This window comes from Trachemys scripta, chromosome 2 (genome assembly GCF_013100865.1).
Source record: "Trachemys scripta elegans isolate TJP31775 chromosome 2, CAS_Tse_1.0, whole genome shotgun sequence".
Taxonomy (NCBI): Eukaryota; Metazoa; Chordata; order Testudines; family Emydidae; genus Trachemys; species Trachemys scripta.
Window position 1 is genome coordinate 110725760 of NC_048299.1, and position 27217 is coordinate 110752976.

The 27217-nt window shown below is 41.1% G+C and overlaps 1 protein-coding gene across 2 annotated transcripts in view; it reads left to right on the plus strand.

Moving 5' to 3' along the window:
• Positions 1–494: 494 nt before the first annotated feature.
• The window catches only part of STX17 (syntaxin 17), a 76730-nt gene continuing 50007 nt past the window's right edge, over positions 495–27217 (plus strand). Inside the window, exons 1-3 of one of the 2 annotated variants that reach the window (XM_034761407.1) lie at positions 495–627; positions 8443–8624; positions 19899–19964. In XM_034761407.1, the coding sequence (XP_034617298.1) occupies positions 8502–8624; positions 19899–19964 (189 nt within the window). In that variant the 5' untranslated portion in view covers positions 495–627; positions 8443–8501. Of the gene's footprint in view, positions 628–672; positions 822–8442; positions 8625–19898; positions 19965–27217 lie in introns of those variants that run through there. The other variant, XM_034761408.1, reaches the window with a different exon arrangement.

The following is a 27217-nucleotide window of genomic DNA, read 5'->3' on the forward strand; positions in this document are numbered from 1 at the left end:
TTTGTTTTAAAGATGTTTACTGTGTATATTTTGACATATGTGGGGTTGACGATTTGCATTTTGAGGGTTATACAAGTAACTTTTTGAATCTCAAATCTACGGTTATTAAACCACCACTGTCTAATCCCTCCCCACATAGTTTCCCTGCAACTGTGAAAATATAGATCAATAAAAAGTTTAAACTCCATAATCTTGCACAATTGTGCACATTTTAACTAGAAAAAATGCTGACCTGTAATCCACGCTAGGAGGAGGCGAGATTATAACAATTGAATTGGGCCCAGCCTCTCCCAAGTACAGGCAGCAAAGTGACGCCTAGCAGGGAGACTAGGGGCTGGGCGCTGCAGGCCGGGGGCGGCAGCCTGGGCAGTGCCGCTCTGTGTGTGCGGGGGCCGGGGCGCGCTGCGGGAAGCAGGCCGGGCGGTCGGTGTCTGGCGGGGAGGACGTGCTGGGCGCTCCTGGTTTAGGGAAACACCCGGCACGTGGTGGGGCCGGGCCGGGGGCGGGCGCTCGTCGCTCTCTCGGTCCCGCCGCCGCTTCGTTCCTTCCCGCAGCGCCTGTTCCGGCCCCTCCCCGGGCTGCCCCCAGCTCGGGTCCCAGCGGCAGCGCCTCCTGCCCGGCTGTGAGGTGAGAGCGGCAGATCGGTGTCTCCCCTCCCAGTCCCCCCGGCCACGGTTTCGGTTTCGTTTCTGCCCCGGGCGGCCCGATCCCGCGGAGTCTGCGGGCCCGGGCTGCGTGTGAGGCTCCGGTTGGGGGCCCTGGACGCGCCCCCCAGCGCCGGGGAGCGACCGACCCCAGGAACGGCGGGGGGTGGCGCGGGGGTGAGACGGGGGGCGTGATGTGTTGGGGGGGACGAGGCGGGGGGGGGGGTGTGTGTGGGGGAGGGACATGTTTCTCCGCCTCCCCTTCCTAGTCTCAGAGCTGTGGGCTGCTGCAGTACGTGTCTGCCCCAGTGTCTCCTGTGTAGCAGGGACTTGGGGCTGGAGGCTTTTGGAGTGGTGACTTATCCCCCTGTGCAGGTAGGGCACGTCCTCGCCTGGGTCTCTACAGCTTGGCCGCACGGCACCACAACAGTGATTGTTGTGAGGAGTTAGAGGTACAGTCATCCGATTTGGGTATCAGTCAGACAGTTCAGTTTGTGTCTGCCCTGCAACATTTCCAACATCACACCCGTATCGGGATATCCGCCTCTGCCGTGCCACGTACCCATGTCTGTATCGCTGTAGTCTGGGAAAGTCCATAGGCCCTCAGCAGCGAATATTGCTTGGGGGACACACAGCAACAGCCAAGGAGCAATGTGGTCTGAGCTGTGCTGTCCCCCAGAGAGTTGAGCTGAAGGATCTCCGAATGTACTTCCAAAGAAATAGTTGGGAGTCCCGCCCAGTGCAATGAGTGGGTTACAGCAGTGCTTCCTCAAGTCTAGAAGCTGAGCCTCACTTCAGGAAAATGAAACCAATTGTGTCCCTTCAGAGCCTTGGCATGTGGTGTTAAAGGCCTTCACCTCTTCATTTATTGCCTGTGCCCCTCAGGGTAGTGCCCAGTGCCCCCACTTTTGAAATGCTGGGTTACAAGAAGATATCACTCTGTAAGGGTTGAAACACTGTTAGCTGTCACACTTACTATGTTTTAACCATGTGGTACGTGGACACAAACCGCTGGTTAGGGTGACCAGACAGTAAATGTGAAAAATCTGGATGGGGGTGGGGGGTAATAGGAGCTTATATAAGAAAAAGACCCAAAAATCAGGACTGTCCCTATAAAATCGGGGCATCTGGTCACCCTACCGCTGGTCAACTTCTTTGCTGACATAGCTGAATGGAGTTATGCCAGCAGAGAATATGACCCCCATGTTTAGAGCCCTTCATGCCACTAACTGGTTACACGCTCAGTTTGAAGTTGTAATGTGGACACCTTGTGGTTAAAATTTTTGGACCTATACCTCTCTGAGGAAGATCCCTGTTGTGTGACATGGGTTGTATTATAGCATTGCTGTATAGCAACACTATTAGTAACATGTAAACAGTATTTTAATTTGATTGTTGATGCAGATATAGAAATATAGTTTGAGGCCGCTTCAAAAATATGGCCCTATAAAACTAAATAAAAATAGTAAGTACATACATTTATACTCATTTACTTGGTGACATAATACAGTTGATAAGAGATACGTGTGAATGTACAACATGAAAACAGTACTGTATACACAGCTCTTCAAGTTTATTACACATTGTAACTTCAGTCTATGAGTGGAAAGGAGTCCTGATAGACTTCTGCAGAAGTACATGAGTATGAAACTTTGCAGGTGCATATTAATAGCAATCACCAAAATGTACATTACAGATAAACTGCCTCAATTTTTACAAAGTTTAGAATAGAATTAACAGGTACAAACATTGGCAAAATTGGAGTCCAATCCTGTAAAATTCCTAGTGCCCTCAACTTCCACCATGTGTCATAGAATATCAGGGTTAGAAGGGACCTCAGGAGGTCATCTAGTCCAACCCCCTGCTCAAAGCAAGCCCAATCACTAGACAGATTTTTGCCCCTGATCCCTAAATGGCCCCCTCAAGGATTGAATTTACAACCGTAGGTTTAGCAGGCCAATGCTCAAACCACTGAGCTATCCCTCCCTCCTAATCAATAGGAGCTGAGAGAGTTCTCTGAAGAGACTGTAGCTTAGCGGAAGATGCACTTGATTTGAAAACATACCTCTGTTTTATTTTCAGTAACAACAATAAGTTAAAATGACTTCTAAAAATGTTGTTTTTAATCTGACAGTTTCAACCTTACAAATTTGTCACCTGTGCTATGTCTTATATAGTACTACCTTAAGTCTAATCATACAGTAAACTTCAATTATCTGCTGAACAAACTTATTAATTAATAACATACTATGTTCTGTATTCTTCATATGTGAAGTTCCAGAACAATAAAGTTTCAGTAAAGGCATTACTCAAATGAATGGGAAACATTGACAGTCCACCTGTGAAGTGGAAGATGGACACAATATGTCTTGCATTTTTTTTCTAAAAGCTCTCAGATAATTGTTGCTTGATGCTAATGATAACATTTATGCCAGTGACCACTGGAAGCAATGTATATTTTATTTTAATGCAGATTAACTGGCTAATGATATTTCAGTCTTGTTTCAATTAATATTTTTCAGTGAGAGAAAATGGGCAAATGAACTCTGTTAATGTCTAGTATATATATCTAAATCATCATTTATCTCCTGTTTCAAGGCCTGAGAAAAAACATGAGAAGGAAAAATAAGGGACAAAATAAACTACTTACCTATTCATAGGTTGATCTCGAAAAAGGTTATGACCAAGTTTGACTTTACTAAGACTCTCTTTGGGAGTAACTAGCTGACCTTCCTCTTTGCAGTTCAGGCCCTCAGACCATTAAAAATATTTACATTTGTGTGGATGATATTGTATACAGGCTCTTAGTCATATAGATTCTTATATAACATTAAATATAATAAACCTATGTAGTCCAACTGACTTCTAAGAATCATTATCATAAGAAGACACATTTTCTTAGATACTCATGATCAAATCCCAATTCCGTATGCACGACAAATTTGAATATATTTTAAAAAGTATAAACCTGTGAGTTCATATGTGACTAAATCTCTGAGGCATGGAACATATTTTCCAGATTTCAGGTCAAGTTATCATCAGAGCTAGATTTCAGAAATTGGTCCCTTTCTAACTCACTAGGAACAGACAGGGTCTTCAAGTTGCATCTGATTTGACTACTCTCTCTAATACTGCTACTAACTGATCAATAAACTTTGCCTCCAAAAATAGCCTTTTTCTCTTGGAATTTAATCTGGCATTTACAGAGATTATGTAAATGTTAAAAAACAGTGGAAACCTAATATACATATTTCTGTTGTTTTTATATGTCAGTTAAACAGTACTATACTTGTAAGTATGTTTTGGTTTTTTTAATTCTGTGTTCCAAACACATCTTTAAAAATGTGAATTAAAACTGGTGCAGTTAGTAAATAGCTAGTGGGAGAGTGCATTGAGTCATGACAAAGTAGGGAAATGCAACCTAGATGGAGCTACTGTAAGGTGGGTGCAAAACTGGTTGGAAAATCAGTCCCAGAGAGTAGTTATCAGTGGATCATAATCATGCTGGAAGGACATAACAAGTGGTGTCCCACGGGGATCAGTTCTGGGTCCTGTTCTGTTCAATATCTTCATCAGTGATTTAGATAGCAGATGGCATAGAGAGTACACTTATAAAGTTTGCGGACGATACCAAACTGGGAGGGGTTGCAAGTGCTTAGGAGGATAGGATTAAAATTCAAAATGATCTGGACAAACTAGAGAAATGGTCTGAAGTAAATAGGATGACATTCAATAAGAACAAATGGAAAGTACTTCATTTAGGAAGGAACAATCAGTTGCACACATACAAAATGGGAAATGACTGCCTAGAAAGGAGTACTGCGGAAAGGGATCTGCGGCTCATAGTGGACCACAAGCTAAACATGAGTCAGCAATGTAACACGGTTGCAAAAAAAGCTAACATCATGGGATGTATTAGCAGAAGTGTTGTAAGCAAGACACGGGAAGTAATTCTTCTGCTCTACTCTGCACTGATTATGCCTCAACTGGAGTATTGTGCCCAGTTCTGGGTGACACATTTCAGGAAGGATGAGGACAAATTGGAGAGAGTCCAGAGAAGACTGACAAAAATTCTTAAAGATCTAGAAAACATGACCTGTGAGGAAAGATTGAAAAAATTGGGTTTGTTTAGTCTGGAAAAGAGGAGACCGAGGGGGGACATAACAGTTTTCAGGTACGTAAAAGGTTGTTACAAGGAGGAGGAAGAAAAATTGTTTTTCTTAACCTCTCAGGATAGGACAAGAAGCAGTGGGCTTAAATTGCAGCAAGGAAGGTTTAGGTGGGACATTAGGAAAAAGTTCCTAACTGTGAGGATGGTTAAGCACTGGAATAAATTGTTTGTGGAATCTCCATCATTGGAGATTTTTAAGAACAGGTTAGACAAACACCTGTCAGGAATGGTCTAGAATCAAATTTGGTTCACGGCTTGTTCAGGGAAAGCCCCGCAAGACACTTTGTTTACCTGATGACAGGTTTCAGAGTGGTAGCCGTGCTAATCTGTACCAGCATGAGGAGTCCTTGTGGCACCTTAGAGACTAACAAATTTATTTAAGCATATTGCCTGCATCCGATGAAGTAAGTTTTAGCCCATGAAAGCTTATGCTTAAATAAATTTGTTAGTCTCCAAGGTGCCACAAGTACTCCTCGTTTTTTTTTGTTTTGTTTACGTGAGTGTCCGCAGGTACAGCCACTAGCAGCTCTCGGTGGCCATGATTTACCGTTCCTGGCCAATGGGAGCTGTGGGAAACCTAAAAAGAATGCTGCCATGTGATATTTCTAATGATTTGAAGATATGTGGTATTAACCTTAGATATTTTTAAAAAAAGCTTTTTAAGGACAGAGTCACTGGTGAACCAGACAGAACACACAACCCGTTTTGCTGGGCTTACAATGACTTTGCATCACCAGAGCAGTCCATAGCAGCTGATGTTCATTGATTAGTCTGGTTCTTAATTTGCAATTGACTTGTTGGTTTAGAGCAGTGTTTCTCAAACTGGGGTTGCCACTTGTGTAGGGAAAGCCCCTGGTGGGTCGGGCCAGTTTGTTTACCTGCCCCGTCCGCAGGTCCAGTTGGAGCCGCGATCGGCGAGACCTGTGGATGGGGCAAGTAAACAAACTGGCGCGGCCCACCAGGAGCTTTCCCTACACAAGTGGCAACCCCAGTTTGAGAAATACTGGTTTAGAGGGCTGTGTTAGTGAGACTGATATTAAGGGGCTGATCCAAAGCCCAGAGAAGTCTAAGGAAAGGACTTCTGTTGATTTCAGTATGCTTTGGAGCAGACCCTACATGAAGGAGGGGCTAGGAGAGAGAGTATCTGCATTTTAAGGGCTCTCTTTGTACTCCTGTCTCAATTCCCCCTAACAGTACTGTCTCCGTGTGCAGTGGAGACAAGACAGCAGTGCCACGAGGGGCCTTATAACACTTATTTAAGCTAGCATGAACCCGTGGAACCTTTAAGGAGCAGTGAGTGAGAATTTGGAGAACTAATTTGCTGTTAAGAAATGATGGTGTGTCTAATCTCCCTCATACCACTCACTTACTGAAACCAATACAATTGCTGCATTCACAGTTACTCCTGAGGGCATTCTGTGCCAACAAAAAATAAAAATTCTGTCCACAATATTTTAAAATTCTGCAAATTTTATTTGTCAAATAAATGTGGAGGCTCCAGCATGGTATTGGGGAGCACAGGCCACTGATTGCACAGAGGTGGGAGATCACTGTGCAGCTCCCCCTGGGGCATGGACTCAGCGATGAGGCTGCACCCAACACTGACACAGTGCAAAGACTGGACCTGCCCCAGAAACATCCCAGGGCCCTGCCCCTCTGTGCCAGGTGTGTCAGGTGTGGGCAGGTAGGCTCAGCAAGGCAGGATCCAAATGTGAGGGGATCCCGGTATGGGTTGAGAGGGTTCTCTGTGGCGCAATCTGGGTGCGGAGTGGGGGGAGAGATCAGGATGCACAGGGGCTTGTTGGGGGGTTCTGGGTGCAACAGTAATGGGACTTTGCAGGGGATCCAGATGAAGGTGGTTGGGGCTCAGCGGGGGTGGGGAGGGTCTGGGTGTGGGGAGATAGAGCTCAGCAGGGGAGTGTGGGGGGCTCAATGGGGGGTCCAGATACAGCTGATTGGGGCTCGGTGGAGTGGGGATCTGGGTGCGGGGTGGTGAGACTTGGTGGGAGGGTCTGGGTATAAGGGGGTCTGGATGCACAGATTTTGGGTGGATGGGGTAGCAGCTCCCTGTATAAGGATCCTTCCCCCTGCAGCTGAGGCGTGATGGGCGCAGTAAGCACGGGGCGGGGGAAGCGAAGTTTGCACAGCTTCCTTCAGCCAGGAGAGAAATCTGGGGGTGGCTCTGATCCAACCCCGGATGCCATGCAAGGGAAGAGGAAGTCCTGTCCTCCTCAGCCCAGCGGAGACTAGCAGCTGAGCCCGGCGCAAGGTAGGAGCCACCAGAAGGGTCTTCCCCACTCCTGCCTCCTGTCCAACAGTGAATGAACTCTCTGCCAGCTGCCCTGGGCCCCCGAAACATACTGCTGGGAAGGGATGCATGACCGCTCTTGTGGCTTCCCTATCAGAAAGTCATTTTTCTGCAGGGAATCAATACATCTGCAGGGGATGTAAATTCTGCACATGCGCAGTGGTGCAGAATTCCCCCAGGAGTAAATTAACATAAACTGGAGAGGTAGGTTAGCTCTGCTGTCACAATGGCCCCACATAATTTACCTGAACTGTTGACCTGACCCTGAGGGTATCCTAAATAACAATAACAATTAGACACAACAGTGTTGTTAGCTTAGCTTAATTACAATCTAATTTATTCAAATACAGCCTATGCAGTAGACTTCAGTTAATTTTTACTATATGGTAAGTTTTAAGAGTCTGTTATTCTGTTATTAAGGAAAGTAAATAAAAGAAAATCATGTTTCAATAAATCGTATTAATACAGTGCTAATGCTGCATAAATAAAGGGACAGTTTGATTTTCAAACTCTCACATTAAGTTTTTCTTGTCCCTTGTGCATACACAGTCTGATGGAATTTTTTTCATTAGGGTGTATGTTTGTGCACAAGTGTGCGTTTATATGCAGCAGTATAAAATTCTACATATCTTCATCTAAGGGAAAAGAAAAAGCCCCCAAAGTACAGTTTAAACAAAGATGCAGAGTCAGGTTACTTAACCCGACATTCTGTAAAAACTTAAATAATATGCTTAGTCTTTGTAGAATTGGGGCTTTAATCATTTTTGCAAGAAGGTAGAGTCCATTTGCTGTGGGAACCTTCACTCAGGATTTCCTGATTATTATTATTATTTTTTTGTGAGAGTGAACTTTCACCCTCAATTTTGTTTGGTGTCTTTTCCAGCATATCTTAAATTTTACAAATATGTACAAAGCTTAGAGAATTTAAAATTGTAAAGTTTGGGTTCTGAGTCTGCAAAGCACTTAATCACCATTTCAACTTTAGTAGGTGCGTAAGAGCGTCCCTATTCATCAAAGTACTTAAACATATGCCTTAATTATTTAGCTGTTTTGTTGTCATATTAAAAACATTGTCCATTGAAAATATTCCCCAAGAATAAAGTTCTTAATTTGTTTTTGAGGACTGGCATTAATTTCAGCTAATGAATCATCCAGGTTTTGAATGATTAATTTGTAACAATTACGTTTTTTTGGATGAGGGGCATTATGTGAAATACTAACACCTTTTTTGTTTTTAAAAGGTTAATATAGTTAAACTGTAATCAGAGCAAGTAATATTAATAAATCTTGCTTAAATTCAAATATCTTTTTCTTTTTAGGGGTTTCTAGATGAGTAAAGTCTTATTGGTCAAGTTCTGACTTGATAGATATTTTTAGGATGTCTGAAGACGAAGAAAAAGTGAATATTCGTCGTCTTGAACCCGCCATCCAAAAATTCATTAAAGTGGCAATTCCAACGGATCTCGAAAGGTTGAGAAAGCACCAAATTAATATTAAGAAGGTTAGTTTTTCCTCTTACTATTATAGCTCTTATTAATGTACAGATGTAGTTACACTTAAAAAAATTATACTGATTTCAGCCAAATGTAGACTATAAGATGAGATGCTTTGACAAAAAATGTCGCTGTTGTTTATTTGACAGTGTAGTTTAGTGGTTCTTTTATTCATCTATTCTGCAAACACATTAGTCATAGAAGGTTTGCCTAGCAATGGATAAACCCACACATTTAGAAAAACTTCTGTTTTGTGTTAGTGTGTGTTGTCCTATTTCTGATAGAACAGGTCAAATCCTGAGGTCCTTAATTTTAACTCAATCCTTATTTAGGCAAAACTCTTCTTTGCTTCAGTGGAAGATTGTTACAAGTAAAAACTGTATAAAGAACTCGGGATTTGTCCTAATATTAGGTTATTAGTAATTAAAATGAGGTGGGAGAAATAACTAGACCTCTACCCTGATATAATGTGACCCGATATAACCCAAATTCGGATATAACGCGGTAAAGCAGTGTTCCAGAGGGGCGGGGCTGCGCACTCTGGCGGATCAAAGCAAGTTCGATATAATGTGGTTTCACCTATAACGTGGTAAGATTTTTTGGCTCCTGAGGACAGCGTTCTGTCAGGGTAGAGGTGTATTATTTAATGTTCCTTAAAGCAAATAGAAAAATCGTTAATGATTGGGTATTGAAAATTGTATCTGAATCTTAATACCTGATTGTATGTTTTCGATTGGGAATATTGGCATATGATTGTTGAACTGGAAAACCACTTGAACACAGTTGAATATTGCTCTTTTAAAGCTTTGAGAAAAATAAACCGATAGTTTAAATACCTGAGTGTATTCTGGGAACTACCATAAGAGACTCTATTTTTAAAGTAATTCTGTAGGAGAGTTACTTAAGTGATACAGTTAATATTGAAATGGGTGGAGAAAAACAGATGATGTATGAATTGTGAAGTAAGGAGTGTAAGGAACATAATATTGATGACATTCATTCAGAAACGGTGGAAAGATGGAAAAAGAGTGTATTTAATGGAAGAAATTATATCTGACACCAGATCACAAAGCAATGCAAACCAAGGCCCTCAATCCTACAAAGATTTATACACATGCTTAACTTTATGCATAATGAGTAGCCCTATTAACTTCACTATAGCTGCTCTTGGTATATAATGTTAAGTATGTTTGTAGGGTTACCATTCGTCCGGATTCCCCCGGACATGTCCGGATTTTTGAACTAAAAATAGCGTCCGGGGGGAATTTGTTAATGTCCGGACTTCCCCCCCACCCATGCAGAGCACGCGCGGCTAACAGGGCAGCCAGATGGTGCCACTTACATGGGGCTCCGACAGCGAGAGAGAGTCCCTCCTCCCCCTGCAGCAGAGCTCACTCACTCACTCCCTCCCTGCATTTGCAGATCAGCTCCAGCAGTCTGGAGCTCCTCCCCCGCTGCTGCCCAGCGGCTCAGGCAGTTCCTGAGCAAGTTCACCAAGACGTTAGGTGAAGAAAGGCGAACAACAAGAGGGCCAGGGGGTCGGAGAAGGGGCAGGGAGGTTGTGGAGGGGGCAGTCAAGAGACGGGGGGGGGGTTTCTGGGGGGGTGGATAAGGTTGTGGGCGGTCAGGGTACAGGTAGGGGGTGGGGTCCTGGGGGGGGTCTTAGGAGGGGGCAGTTAGGGGATAAGTAACAGGGAGGCTTAGGTAGGGGGTAAAGTCCTGGGGGGCAGTTAGGGGCAGGGGTCCCAGGAGGGGGCAGTCAGGGGACAAGGAGCGGGGGGGAGGGTTGGGGATTCTGAGGGGGGTGGGAAGTGGGTGGGGCAGGGGCAGGGCTAGGGCAGGACAGGGGCGGGGCTAGGGTGGGGCTCCTCCCGTCCTCTTTTTTGCTTGCTGAAATATGGTAACCCTAATGTTTGCTAACCTTTGTAGAATTGGGGCATACATTTGTTTAATCAGCTTGGGAAAGGATAAAGATTCTGGAAGAAAAATTTGTGGGCCTATGGAGCATTAACCAACATGACCCATTGAAAGACCTGGAAAATTTCAGTCTCAACAGTTAATCTGGCAAAGTTATACAGAATTGAAAATAGAGTCTTGTAATGGGAAGTTTTGGGCAACCTTAACTTATGTGGTGCTACCAGCTCCCTGTATAATAAATAAAACGGAGGAAAGGAGAAGCCCTAAAAAAGGAATATCTGGTGTCCATTGTTAATTTTGGAGGTTACAGGAGGTGCTGTAACTCTTCTAAAGCTGTTGGTGAGCTGTGTTTCAGTGATGGCATAATGGATAGTGCACTATGTGAACGAATATTGACATAACTGTTTCCGCTGGAAGGAAGTTTAGAATGGGATTTTTTTCAATAGAACAACCATCCAACACACATCAAAACAAACTAAAAAAACATTGCCTCCCATTTGAAAGAAATACATAGATACAAGAGACTATCTTGTAATAAAAGCTAAGGGTGGGCAGACCACTTAATGAATAGAGTAATGCAGAACTAAGGCTTAAGTTTCACCATGCCCTTTCTCTTGCTAATAGACTTAAGCAGAATTAAATATTTGTGGCTTACATATTAGGTCAGATGTGGGCAAATTTTTTGGCCTGAGGGCCACACAGGGAATAGAAATTGTATGGTGGGCCATGAATGCTCACAAAATTGGGGTTGGGGTGCAGGAGGTGGTGAGGGCTCTGGCTGGGGGTGTGGGCTCTGGGCTGGGCCCAAGGGGTTTGGAGGGGGATTAGGGCTGGGGCAGGGGTGTGGGAAGGGGTGCAGGTTCTGGCTGGGGGTGTGGGCTCTGGGGTGGGGCTGTGGATGAGAGATTTGGGGTGCAGGAGGGTGCTCCGTGCTGGGATCAAGGGGTTTGGAGAGCAGGAGGGGGATCAGGGCTGGGGCAGGGATTTGGGGCATGGGAGGGGCTCAGGGGTGCAGGCTGTGAGCAGTGCTTACCTTAAGTGGCCCCCAGAAGCAGTGGCATGTCCCTTCTCCGGCTCCTAGGCGTGTTGTGGCCCTGACCCAGCTCCCCATCGGGAGCTTGCGGGTCGGCTTAAAACGACTCCAGACGTAGTTTGCCCACCTCTGTATTAGGTATTAGTCTAAGGTTAAAATACAGCTTAAAAAGTTTTCACTGGTCTTTTATATGCTTTCTGTATTTTCTTAGATGCTATGAAAGTATTACTTCACAAAGCTATATAGAACAAAGTGTCAACCTATAGATATTGTCCATACCATGTCAGTGCTGGAAAAACCTGTTATAAAGATGTTTATGGTTTATAAACATCTTTATAACAGGCTTCAAACAAATGGCCAAGCACTTAGCACAAAGCTTTATATTCAGGTTTAAGCCCTACAAACTGATGAGAACCAGTATATTCACCCATGGAGTTTGCTTTCTTTAGGGATAAGAGAAAATTATCCCTACTACTACAAGGCTATATGTTTCCTAGAATCTTGAAACGCACACTGTAAATTGAGAGCCGTTCATTGTAGCATTATTAGGGAAGCCACTTGGACTTTCCACTATTTATAGACTTAATAGCCAGAACTACACACTTCCTTCGGGTGTCTCCCTTTGTTAATGATACCTCCAAAATGTGTTTGTAAAGTTCCTGAAGGAATGAGGTAGTTTAATTTATTAATATGGTTAGATTGCTTCACTACCTGGTTGATTGAGAATGATATTTCCCTGCCTATAGATTGTTCAATATATTGAACACTTAGTATTTATGCCCATTGAGTGAAATTAGACATCGATGGGCTTTTACCAATTATTTTCAGTCTCTTTCAGTTTTCCCCCCTTCCTCTTTCTCCCTATCCTGGTTCTTTCACACATGAATATTTTTAAAAGCTATTTTTCTGTGATTGGTGAAAACATTTCATCTTAGAGGATATATTTTCTATGCATGAGTCTGTAGGTCAGTGCTGATTTAACTTTTATTGTGTACGAAGCAGGCAGCTACGACCAGCATTCTGTCCAAGATCATTGTCCGGGAAACTCATGCTTAGCAACAGCTTAATTACAAACAGTACAATTGCACATTGTTTCTGTGACAGGCTTCTGTGACCACATAGTAGAAACATTCTACTTTATCTCTGGTTAGAGCGTAATTTAAGTTTTTAATTGCAAAATCTCATGCATTTTGAAAAAGTATTTTACTGTTTTTTAGATAGAGAACAGTAGTGTGCAAACTATTAAATGATGCAATTAAATGTGACTACAGAAGAGAAAATTCTTTAAACCAGTTTTTAACACAAATCTTATTTTTCAGGTATTGACTATACCTTTTATTCCAGCTATATCACCTTAGTTTCTTATACTACAAGCAAGAACTTGTAGCAATATTTGGAACAAGTTTGTCTTCCTGTTTTCAGAACATTATTGGTTGACCTGCTTCACGTACTGTACATAGACCATAGCTGAAATTTGGGAGTTTTGTTTTGTTTAGGTCTTATTAATTATCAGACCATAAAACGTAACAATCCTAGAAAGTGAACCTTCTGAAATGATTGAGTTACATAAATTCTGCTTGATAGGCCCGAGGCAAACTCCCTAGCCCAAACAAAGTCTTAGAAAACTCTCTTCCTTCTTAACATAAACAAAACAAAGCAGAGTTGTAAACACTGACTAAAAATCCCTTCCCCTCTCAGTTGCTCAGCTTTCATTCTCTAGTTTTGAGATGTCATCATTTCACTAGTTCATCAGTCACCTAAGGCTGTTTGTACACTTGGGAAGTTTTGCAAAAAATCACCACAGGTATTAGCATCTGTTAAAGCTATCTAGACAAGGATCTGGTGACTTTCCAGTGTCTTGACTGTTGAACTTGCTAAAATTCTGTAATGTAGACAAAGCCAAAAGTTTCTAATGTAAAAAAACAAGGAGAAGGTTTTTACAGTATCTTTATTCATGACATTGGGTCGTTCTCATTTACATAGATGCCAAGGATTGGCTGTCCTTAACAGTGAGATTTACAGCCCCAAAGAATGAGACTTTCGATGTGGTGCGTTAGGTCATTGCTTAAGATAGGGACTCTCACCTTTGGTCCTTGGCGACATCTGGTAGTCCAGATTTTTAATCCAACCAGCATTTAATAGTTTGTTTTAAAACGTACAGTGCTTAATATTGCACACGAAACACGTAAATGTCCTAATTCATACTTGAAGTCTAGGGCACGTGAGAATTCTATATTCTGTGCAAACTAGTGGATTTTAATAAAAACAATTATTTGCTGGTTGGAACAAAAACATGGATGATTGAAGATCCCTGAGGACATGAATTTGTCCAGTTTAATTTTAATTTTAAACTGTATTTTGCAGAACCTGCAAACTTTCGGACAAGTCCTGCTTGTTTTATGGACAAACTTTTTTTTTTTTTTTTTTGACCGTCAAGTATTCTCACCCCACCCTCCCACCCCCAGCATAGCCTTCTCTCTCGTGGGCCTGAAGTCTCCATGGTTACCACAGTATACAAGCTTGGAAGCTCTAAGCCCCATGCTTGAGGCCCCGGATGTATTGTTGTCTTCTGTAGCGCCTGAGTAAAAATATGTTAAATCTTTATATATTTACTCAAAATGAGTGTGATAAGCTTAGGAATGTGTGAGAGTGAGAGAGCATGCTGATGAGTGAGTCCCACACCCAATGAGTGAGACTTGACAAGTCTGCATTTACAGAGATCTGAACACAGCAGCTTTAACTAACAGGATATAGTACTTAATGTCAAAAGCACTGGATATTATCAAATTTGTTACTTGTTATTTTTATGCAATTGCTGATGTGATGAATTTAACAAAACTGTAAGTACAAAAAATATGTGGAAAACATCTTGGGGACTCTGAATAACACTGGAAGAATAGAAAAACTCTTGAACGTTGACAGCAATATATACAAAATTGAGGCCAACATTTAAAAAAAAAAAAAAAAAAAAAGGGTGTATGTGTGCCTAATGTTAGTCCCTAATTGGGCACCTAAATAAATTACCTGATTTTCAAAAGTGCTGAGTCATTTTTACAGTTTTGCTTTTCAATGTACAGCCACACTTGAATGTTAAACTTTGATCTTTCCATTTAAGAAAAGATTTCTAAGGCTTTGAAGAATTATAAACTTTCAGAAGGTCTTACTGTAGATGGAAGCGTTATGAGTTAATATGATTTCAATTATGGCCCTTCTGGATTTGTAATCTAATCCCATATGTTCTAGACTGGGATACTCAACCTACGGCCTGTGGTCCATACACGGTCCACTAGAACATTTCATAAGGCCTGCGGCCTGCTTCAACACAATATACTAATGGCTGATTCATTAACGTTTTGTCATGTTTATATCATTTTAGTTTACACCAAGTGTGTAAATAGACAATACTGTACATAGGTTGTTTCTATTTAAATACATATGAAACAAGCTGAACTTAAAATATAAATCAATACAGGTGACTTTAAATCATATTAAAATGTGTAGAATCTGTTTCACCCACACAAGGTTGTGCTTAGGTTTATGTGGCCCTCCTGTGTAATAAGGCTGGGCACCACTGCACTAGACAATCAGAACAATAATACATTAGCTGGAATAGCTCTTTAATCATAAAATTTGTATAGATCTCTTTATAATTTTTGACTGAAATAGATTTTAGCGCCAGCAGTCTTGCAAGCTGTCAGTACCAACAACTAAACTGTTTCCTATAAAATATTTCTTGTTGAATTACATTTTAACCATATAAACCCATCACCCCTTGGGGTAAAAAGATAACTTTGTAGAATCTCGTCTTATTTATTTTGCCAGTTACTTTTAAGCAAAAATCATTAATTATGTCAAATTGCTTAAAGCAGCAACATTATTTACTTATGATGAAGCCAATGTCGCTAACCTCATTTCATGAATATTGATTTAAACCTTAGGTTCCAGAGATAATCCAGACAATTAATCTACTAAATCACTTGTTTGAAGAAAATATAAAATCAATGTATAATGAAATTTGACTTTGAGACCACCTGTTAGAATCTTGCTTCTCAAAGATGATAAAACAATAATTTGAATTCTCCTCATAATGAGGGGTTCTGAGAATCTAAACAAATATAGGAGTTTGAGAGGGCACTCCCCAAGAAATTAGCACTCAGTCTTTCTGTTCTTTGTCAGGCTTTCTTGAAGGTCACTATTATTTTCTAAAACACACTGCTTGAATATGAAGTTCTCTTACCCCAAAACATGTTTTGAATGTAATATTTAACATGAATATTTCACACAGAACCTTTCATTATGAATATTTCATACAACACCTTTACAAATATCAAAATTTGTGATAGTCTCAGGTAGATCAGCACAGCTGCTGTGAAACCACTAGGAGAGGTTGAAGAGTATGATATGCTGTGTGTACATATAGAGCAGGGGTTCCCAAACTTGGTTCGCGGCTTGTACCGGGTAAGCCCCTGGCAGGCCACGAAACGCTTGGTTTACCTGAGCGTCCGCAGGTACGGCCACTCGCAGCTCCCAGTGGCCGCGGAACAAGCCACGAACCAAGTTTGGGAACCCCTGATATAGAGGAAGCATGTTCTTGTGGTAAGGGCACAGGATAGGGAACTGGGAGATCTGGGTTCTCTTTCAGCCATGGACTTTTTGTGTGACCTTGAGCAAGTAACTTATGGTGGAATTTTCAAAAAAAGATTAATCACAATTAATCGTATGTTTAAAGAATAATAGAATACCATTTATTTAAATATTTTTGGATGTTTTCTACATTTTCAAATATATTGATTTCGACTATAATTCAGAATACAAAGTGTACTGTGCTCACTTTATATTTATTTGATTACAAATATTTTCACTACTTAAAACAAAAGAAATAGTATTTTTCAGTTCACCTAATATAAGTACTGTAATGCAATCTCTTTTATCGAAGTTGAACTTACAAATGTAGAATTATGTACAAAAAAAAACTGCATTAAAAAATAAAACAGTGTAAAATTGGGGGGGGATAGCTCAGTGATTTGAGCATTGGCCTGCTAAACCCAGGGCTGTGAGTTCAGTCCTTGAGGGGGCCATGTAGGGATCTGGGGCAAAATCAGTACTTGGTCCTGCTAGTGAAGGCAGGGGGCTGGACTCGATGACCTTTCAAGGTCCCTTTCGGTTCTAGGAGATAGGATATCTCCATTATTTTTTTAAAATTTTTTATTATTTAAAACTTTAGAGCCTACAAGGCTACTCAGTCCTATTTGTTGTTCAGCCAGTCACTCAGATAAACAAGTTTGTTTACATTTGCAGGAGATAATGCTGCCTGTTTCTTGTTCACAATGTCACCTGAAAGTGAGAACAGGTGTTTTCATGGCACTGTTGTAGCTGGTGTTGCAAGATATTTACATGCCAGATGCACTAAAGATTCATATGTCCCTTCATACTTCAACCACCATTCCAGGGGACATGTGTCCATGCTGATGACCGGTTTGCTCAATAACAATCCAAAGCAGAGCAGACTGATGCATGTTCATCTTCATCATCATCTGAGTCAGATGCCACCAGCAGAAAGTTGATTTTCTTTTTTGGTGGTTTGGGTTCTGTAGTTTCTGCATTGGAGTGTTGCTCTTTTAAGACTTCTGAAAGCAAGCTCCACACCTCATTCCTCTCAGATTTTGGAAGGCACTTCAGATTCTTAAACCTTGGGTCAAGTGCTGTTGCTATCTTTAGAAATCTCACATTGGTACTTTCTTTGCATTTTGTCAAATCTGCAACTAAAGTGCTCTTAAAATGAACATGTGCTGAGTCATCATCTGAGACTACTATAACTTGAAATATATAGCAGAATGCGGATAAAATAGAGCCGGAGACATAGAAAACTCCTTATGGGAGAATTCTCAGTCACAAATTTAATTAATACATTATTTTTTTAACGAGCATCATCAGCATGGAAGCATGTCCTCTGGAATGGTGGCCGAAGTACGAAGGGGCATAGGAATGTTTAGCATATCTGGCATGTAAATACCTTGCAATGCTGGCTACATGCCCCATGCGAATGCCTGTTCTCACTTTCTAGTGACACTGTAAATAAGAAGTAGGCAGCATTATCTCTCGTAAATATAAGCAAACTTGTTTATCTTAGTGACTGGCTGAATGAGAAGTAGGACTGAGTGGACTTATAGGTTCTAAAGTTTTGTATTGTTTTGCTTTTGAGTGCAGTTATGTAACAAAAAAAATGAACATATTTAAGTTGCACTTTCACAATAAAGAGATTGCACTACAGTACTTGTATGAAGTGACTTGAAAAATACTGTTTCTTGTGTTCATTTTTACAGTGCAAATATTTGTCATCAAAAATAATAATATAAAGTGAGCAGTGTACACTTTGTATTCTGTGTTGTAATTGAAATCAATATATATTGGAAAATGTAGGAAAAACATCCAAAATATTTAATACATTTCAATTGGTATTTTATTGTTTAACAATACTATTAAAACTGCAATTAATCACGATCAATTTTTTTAATCATGATTAATTTTTTCAGTTAATTGCGTGAGTCAACTGCAATTAATCGACAGCCCTAAAGACTAGACTTCCTTTCTTTCAGAGAAAGAGGTGGTGACAATATTCTCTAACTAAGGTTTGTGATCTAACTTGACATTGATCTCATTGTGAATAGACTAGTATGTGAAGAGCAGAGGGGTAACTTGGAGAGGGCAACATGCAGGGACCACATCCTTTCACTCCCTGTCAGGCTCACTACTCCGGTCATATTAGCCACCTGGGTTCTTTCAAAGTACCTTTAGAGACACCACTAGCATCTTAGATAGTATAATGTACAGTATAATAGCACTCTTAATGTGTAAAGCAAAGCAAGATGTCTCCGCATTTCTTATGGGAATTATAAGGAGCAATAAATGCTTTTTGAAGAAATTCTGTGATCGTGTACATTTGGAGAACAGTTTTTTTTTCATGGTTTAATGATATTGAATTGATGTGGCAAATTACATTATGTTACAATCAGTTAAATAGTTTTTTTTTTTTAGAAAATATAGTGTAGGTCAGCTTTGTCATTATTTAATAGATGGCATAAACTGCAAAATTTAGGGTGTTGGTTCAGTCCCTTCTGTAATTTTTGTTAAAGAACAATTGCAATGATTTTATTGGCATAACGAGTTATGCAGGTGTTCCTAATACTCATTTTTTTTAAGATTGTCCTTCTGACTTAATTTAATTGACCTCAAACTATTATTCTTTTTTCTTAATACTATGCAAAATCTTAGTATGAAGGACCTTTTATCTCTAACATACTCTCTAAATTGAGAAGTAACTCCTGATTCCTTATATGATGGTTAGGAGACTCAGGACCTTGGAATATTTTAAATTGATCTGGTCTCCACAATTAAAAATAACACAAATAAAAGAGGGTAGATAAAATATGCTATCGAAAGTATGATTTATGAAGAGATTGAAAGAATTAATGTTACATAAAATGGCAACTCGTATTTTTTTATTAAAACCTATGCTGTTTTTTGCTCTGTCATTTAAATGACTAAAAATGTTCATACGTGATCCTATATTTTCTTATTTCATTTAATACATTATTTAATGTTTTAATTGTATATACCAAGAATCCCAATTTGTATTGTTTGCTGGTAAAATTATTTTTGTTAAGAGATTTGCTTTTGTGGTCTGTCTCTGTGGTAGCTTTTTGTGAACTGACAGAAAGTCAGGGATTGATTTATTTAACTGATGAAAAGCTTTGTATGATGATTTTGATATCCGAGGTATTTATCATTTGAATCATTGCTGTGGCCCCAATCCGGTAAAGAATGCTGCATGGATGGCCCCTGCTGAAGTCAGTGGGACTCCGTGCGTGTGACTGTCATTTTTGGATTGGGGCCCATGTTTATAACTCTTTTAAAGTATTAAAATTAAATGGCATGTACAGTCTCTTGAGGGGAACGTAATTCTCTTTATAAAAATAACATCTGGTAGCTTATTGTTTCATAACAGGCATGACTGGTACAGCTCTCCCCCCTATGTTCTTCACTGCTTGCTGTCATCTCTCTGCTGTCCATTAATGGAAATATACTGTAACATTACCAGAACTCTATTATGTCTATTTGTTGTTGAGAACTAATACAAGGTCTCTGGTTATGTTGGGATGAATGAAAATATAGTGAACCAAATTAATCCCTCGTGAAGATCCATTTACTTCCCTGGCTTTGCACCAGGAAGAGTTTGGCCCCTTTATTACTGTAAACTACAGAAATTTAAAATAATTATTGAGTGATAAAATTTCTTTTCTAGCAATTATATGGAGTATTTTTTCTTTATTAGTATCAGAGATGCAGTCTGTGGGACAGGTTACATGAAGAGCACATCAATGCAGGACGTACTGTTCAGGTAAGGATATTAAAGTGGCTATGTGAAATTAATGGGATTAAATGGCTTTTTATCTAGTGCTAGATGAGATGGGGAGGGATTTTGATAGGGATTAATATTTTATAGGCACCTGTTACTGCTTTACTTTAAAGTAGGGTTACCCAAAATGTGGCCTGAGGGGCAAATATAGCCATAGGTTTTCTCTACTTGTAAGTGCAGAAAGAGAACAAAGATGGTCATCTACAGTGTTTATTGCTAGCAAACTCAAATCACAAAATGTTACTATTCATCTAACAAGGTACAAATGCAAGTACATTTTGTGGTTTTGTGCCCTTATTTTTGATTTTTAAATACTGTGTGTATGCATGCAAATCTGCAGCTGTGTGTGACTCTTAGTACCTGACAAATTATTAATGCAGTCTTGTGTGTTGCAGAGTTTCAATACTGGGTTATCTTATGTTATAAATGTAATTAGAACATAGCAATTGTTATAATGGAACAGACGTGGGCTCAGCTTTCCAACATAAATAGATGTAAATAGATCATCCACATTGGATGTTCAGATCTGCTCTTAGATGCGTAAATACCCATTTTGCTTGCATAGGTGTCAAAGGGTCTAATCATGCATTGTGATTCAATAGCATGGACACCGGTGCCTATATGGAGGTCAATTAACTTCATGCCCAGTCAACCTTAACTTGGCCCTATGTGGAATATCATGAAAATTTAAAAAAACAACAATCCACATCTCCTAGATACAGAACAATACTAAGTAATATATATGCCAGAGAGTAGCATCCATCCAGCTAATAACCCATCATCCAAGGAACCTCATTGATAGAAATGTCTACTAAGAACATATTAAAGTTCACATTTCTAATACACCTCTACCCTGATATAACGCGGCCTGATATAACACGAATTCAGATATAACGTGGTAAAGCAGTGCTCCAGGTGGGTGGGGCTGTGCACTCCGGTGGATCATAGCAAGTTCGATATAACGCGGTTTCACCTATAACACAGTAAGATTTTTTGGCTCCCGAGGACAGTGTTCTATCGAGGTAGAGGTGTACTACAAACAAACCTCACCTTAAAATGGGTTATTGTCCCTTATGAAAAATAAAAGGAGATTAAAACCCAGAGTCAGAAGTAAAAGTTAATCACAAAGGAACAGTGGCCTCAAAGGGCAGAGTTAAGGTTGTGTGGGTGTCATCTTGAGTCCATGGCTCAGTAGGTTTGGTTTGCAAGTGATGGAAGGTATATGATTGTCTGTGGGCAGAGATGTGAGAGGTGATATCTGTAGAAATGTAGTTTTATTCTGTGTTTCCAGGTTCTGGGAGGTTTGAGTTTGGCATTATTATGTTTTGCATGACGTGTTTCTGATGTTTGAAGATGAAATAACAGCACGTGGTTCTTTATATACTCCAAAGTTTCTTCTGAAGGTGGCTGCAGAATCAGACCCTTAGAACAACAGTTAGAATAATATTGTAACCTAGGCTCCTGTCAAGTGGACACCTATTTAGCCACAACTGAGTTAAAATTGTGCTGTTTATAGATAGTTGAACAGTGATGGTAGATAGGGCTTTACGTGGAGTTCTAATTTCATCGATATCACTCTGTTACAGTTTTAGCAAGATGATGTCTACCAGTTGTAGACTCAGAAATGCCACCTGTATTAATAAAATGTGAAATATATTTAAAGATAAAACCTGTAATACAAAGGAGTTTTTTATACTGTATCTGCGACTATGTAATGTTGGGGCTGAGCAGAAGGGGTACTATTTTCTCTTAAAGCTAACCCAGTGTCCTTACTTTTTTATTTACTTCTTTTATGCTTTCATGTTTTGATGCTGAAAGGATAAGTTATGCATTAAACTGATATACAGTCTGATATTAACAGCCCAGAATAAGTATTTGGATCTATGCAAGCAAAGAATAGACTAGGACTTTGTTTTAATTAAATAGTTAGGAGTCTGGAGTACTTGATAATAAATTATATGACATGTAGAATGTGTTTGCTGTAAGCTGTTTAAATGTTTACCAACGGACTTGTGTTCTGTTTGTTTGCAAAGAAATCAGATTAATTATTTTGATACCAAATGTTCTCTGCAGCACACACTTTGCTCTCAGAATTAGATGTTGTAAAAATACATTAGGAATCCCTAAGTCAATATTGACCCAAGGCATCCGCCACAGGTTTTAGACAAATATATGCACAGCCACTCTACATTTAATCCATGTACGCATAATTAGCCATTTTTCTGAATTTTCAGTTTACACAGAATAATTACTTTTATTGTACTTTAAAGCTGGACAAAAGTATAATAGAAGTATAGGTAAGTATAAATGTATACCTCTTACTCCTGGTAAACCGAATGAAATATTAAAAAACAGTTTTAAAAGAAAATTTCACCAATGGGTGAAAGATTTTGGGAAATATTATTTTGCAGAAAATTATGCCATTCCTTTCAGAACATTAAGAAGGTAGCTTTTGCATACAGTGTCCTCAATTTCTGAAATAGTTTTGATAGATTTCCCCCCCCTCTCTAATATACTGTCACAGGGCATGCCTGCCCGGTAGTGCCCCCCTGTTGACTCAGTGTTGTGCTGTGTGCCCTCCCTGCCATAATTTTGCTTCATTTGAAGTGGGGCTCAGCCCTCTGGCTGGGTCATTTTGAGTTCAGTTCCCTTTCAGGGTAACAAGTACAAACAAAGGTCCCAACCAATGCAAAGTACTTTCTCTCCACTTGGTCTCCTCTTTAACCCACCCTGGACTCAGTTCCTAGTCTGTTCTGGGTTAACTGTCAGGCTCTCAGAGCCCTGACTCCCAGGCTCTTTTCCTAGAGTCCCCTCAGTCTCCTGCAGACCCTCATTCAGGGCCTTCCACAGGAGCCTACCAACTTTCTGTGGTTCACACTCTTCATACTGAGTTCTCATTCCTTTTAAAGAAATACCCAGCTGATCAAGTCCAGTTTGGGAGGTGGGGGTGGGAGGGAAGGAATAGTAGCTAATCTGGAGTAGATGTGACTGAGCCCAACTACCCCTTAAGGGTCAGCCAAACATGTGAGACACATCCTAGTCACCCTTTAGAGCTACAGGGGCAACACACATGTAATAGCTTGGTAACTTTTATTGAGGAGTTTGCCCCAGATGTGTTCAATGCAACAGATCATTAATAGTCTATCATAAGCTTTAAGAGGACTCGAAAGGAACAGTACACCAGCCCAGCAAGGTGTTATTACAACAGATAAATGAATGCTCCCAGTTGGAGGTAAAACATATTACCATTATCATAGAGTATGTAAGTTGTTGAATAAAAAGGAAAAAATGCCAAGGATGCCCTGTCTAGCTCCAGTCCATTTTTTGGCTCCAGACCAATGGGGGCAGTGGAAAGCGGCGGCCAGCACATCCCTCGGCCCGCGCCGCTTCCCGCAGCCCCCATTTGCCTGGGATGGTAAACCGCGGCCAGAGGGAGCCGCAATCGGCCGAACCTGCAGACATGGCAGGTAAACAAACCGGCCCGGCCCGCCAGGGGGCTTACCTTGGTGGGCCGTGGGCCACAGGTTGCCCATCCCTGGTGTAGGTTAAAATACACCCCTCTCATCTGGTTCTTCAACAGGTAAATTCCACCAGATTAGACTCCCTTAGACTCTGTGGGCAAAATTCCAAGGTGGTATATAAGGGCACGTCTACGCTGGCAAAGTTACAGCACCAGCAGTTACAGCTTTGCTCACAGAGCGCTGAAGGGAAACCGCTGTTGTGTGTTCACACTGACAGCTGCCTGCGCAATAGTGTGTTCACGCTTGTGGCACTTGGAGCGCTATTCGGAGTGGTGCAGTCTGTGCAGCTATCCCACAGAACACCTCTTTCTCTTCTGCCGTGGGACTTGTGGGAAGGTGGAGGTGGTGTGGGGCATCCTGGGTCCTGTCCCAATGACCCGTGATGCATTGCTTCGCATCCCAGAAATCCTTGTGCTTCCATCTGCATTTGGCGCCATCTTTCAATGGTTTATGTACCGCGCGCCCTGCCTCTTCAGGTTGAAGGAATGGATCCCGAACTACTGACCAGTATGCTGCTCACTCTGACTAACATGTCACAAGTGACAATGGAGTTATTCCTTAAACTACAAAGGCAAGAGGAGTGCGACATTGATCTTGCCATGCATAGTAGCTACGACATGAGATTGCTTGTGGCGTTCACTGAGCTGCTGACCACAGTGGAACGCCCTTTTTGGGCTTGGGAAGCAAGCACTGAGTGGTGGTATCACATCGTATGCAAGTCTGGGATGACGAGCAGTGGCTGCAGAACTTTCGGATGAGAAAAGCCACATTCATGGGACTGTGTGATGACTTCACCCCAGTCCTGCGGCGCAAGGACACGAGAATCATAGACTTTAAGGTCAGAAGGGACCATTATGATTGTCTAGTCTGATCTCCTGCACAACGCAGGCCACAGCATCTCATCCACCCACTCCTGTGTCAAACCCCTAACCTATGTCTGAGCTACTGAAGTCCTCAAATAGTGCTTTAAAGACTTCAAGGTGCAGAGAATCCTCCAGCAAGTGACCCGTGCCCCACGCTGCAGAGGAAAGCAAAATGCCAATCTGCCCTGGAGGAAAATTCCTTCTGACCCCAAATATGGCGATCAGCCAAACCCTGAGCATGTGGGCAAGACTCACCAGCCAGACACCCAGGAAAGAATTCTCTGTAGTAACTCAGATCCCACCCCATCTAACAACCCATCACAGGCCATTGGGCATATTTACCACTAATAGTCAAAGATCAATTAATTGCCATAATTAGGCTATCCCATCATATCATCCCTTCCAGAAACTTATCAAGCTTAGTCTTGAAGCCAGATATGTCTTTTGCCTCCACTGCTCCCCTTAGAAGGCTGTTCCAGAACTTCATTCCTCTGATAGTTAGAAACCTTCATCTAATTTCAAGTCTAAACTTCCTGATGGCCAGTTTATATCCATTTGTTCTTGTGTCCACATTGGTACTGAGCTTAAATAATTCCTCTCCCTCCCTGGTATTTATCCCTCTGATATATTTATAAAGAGCAATCATATCTCCCTTCAGCCTTCTTTTGGTTAAGCTAAACAAGCTAAGCTCTTTGAGTCTCCTTTCATAAGACAGGTTTCCATTCCTTGGATCATTCTAGTAGCCCTTCTCTGTACCTGTTCCAGTTTGAATTCATCTTTCTTAAACATGGGAGACCAGAACTGCACACAGTATTCCAGATGAGGTCTCACCAGTGCCTTGTGTAACAGTACTAACACTTACTTATCTCTACTGGAAATACCTCGCCTGATGCATCTTTTCCAATTTAGCTAATAATTCCCCATGTGGAATCGTATCAAATGCCTTACTGAAATCGAGGTAAATTAGATCCACTGCGTTTCCTTTGTCTAAGAAATCTGTTACCTTCTCAAAGAAGGAGATCAGCTTCGTTTGGCATGATCTACCTTTTGTAAAACCATGTTGTATTTTGTCCCAATTGCCATTGACCTCAATGTCCTTAACTACTTTCTCCTTCAAAATTTTTTTCCAAGACCTTGCATACTACAGATGTTAAACTAACAGGCCTGTAGTTATCCGGATCACTTCCCCCCCCCCCCCTTTCTTAAAAATAGGAACTATGTTAGCAATTCTCCAGTCATACGGTACAACCCATGAGTTTACAGATTCATTAAAAATTTTGCTAATGGGCTTGCAATTTCATGTGCCAGTTCCTTTAATATTCTTGGATGAAGATTATCTGGCCCCCCCGATTTAGTCCCATTAAGCTGTTTGAGTTTGGCTTCTACCTTGGATGTGGTAATATTTACCTCCATACCCTCATTCCCATTTGTCATCCTACCATTATCGCTAAGTTCCTCATTAGCCTCATTAGAGACTGAGGCAAAGTATTTGTTTAGATATTGGGCCATGCCTAGATTATCCTTAACCTCCACTCCATCCTCAGTGTTTAGCGGTCCCACTTCTTCTTTCTTTGTTTTCTTCATATTTATATGGCTATAGAACTTTTTACTATTGGTTTTAATTCCCTTTGCAAGGTCCAATTCTACATTGTTTTTGGCCTTTCTCACTTTATCCCTACATTTTCTGACCTCAATAAGGTATTTTCCTTGCTGATCCCTCCCATCTTCCACTCCTTGTAGGCTTTCTGCTTTTTCTTAATCACCACCCTGAAATGCTTGCTCATCCAGCTTGGTCTACAACTCCTGCCTATGAATTTTTCCCCCCTTTCTTGGGATGCAGGCCTCTGATAGTTTCTGCAACTTTGACTTGAAGTAATCCCAGGCCTCCTCTGCCTTTAGATCCACAAGTTCTTCAGTCCAATCCACTTCCCTAACTAATTTCCTTAATTTTTTAAAGTTATCCCTTTTGAAATTAAAAACCCTAGTCACAGATCTAGTTTTGTTTATCCTTCCATTTAGTTTGAACCGAATTAGCTCATGATCGCTCGAACCAAGGTTGTCCCCTACAACCATTTCTTTTATGAGGTCCTCACTACTCCCCCAAACCAAATCTAAAATGGCATCCCCTCTTGTTGGTTCAACAACTACTAGGTGAAGGAATCCAGCAGCTATCGCATCCAGGAAAATCTGAGCCCTATTATTATTACTAGCACTTGTCCTCCAGTCTGTATCTGGGAAGTTAAAGTCTCTCATGATCACACAATTCCCATTAGTATTTACTTCATTAAAAACGTTAAAGAGGTCTCTATCCATATCCAAATCAGATCCCGGTGGTCTATAGCACACCCCAAGCACTATCCCAGGGGAGGCTCTAGTAGCTTTCTTCCCCAATGTGATTTTTGCCCAGACAGACTCTGTCTTATCCATTCCATCACTTCTTTACGCAATTAGGTACAGACATTCTACTGCCAGTATCACCTATTAGCCTGGTATCTACACTACCCTTTCTCCTTATGTCCATTCTCCTACCCACAGCTGTATCCTTTCTTACTTTGTTTTCTTCCCTCTCATTGTTAAAATCCGGCGTGGAGATTACCTGGACATCTCCCCCAAATTCCTAGTTTAAAGCTCTCTCAATCAGTTGTGCCAGCCACCATCCTAGAAGTCTATTTCCCTCCCTACTCAGGTGAAGTCCATCCCGCGAGAACAGTCCTCTGTCCATGAATGCCTCCCAGTGGCCATACATCCCAAAGCCCTCCGTATAGCACCATTGCCTGAGCCATATGTTGATCATCATAATCTTGTCAGACCTTTGTTGCCCTTCTCTAGGAACAGGCAGAATCCCACTGAA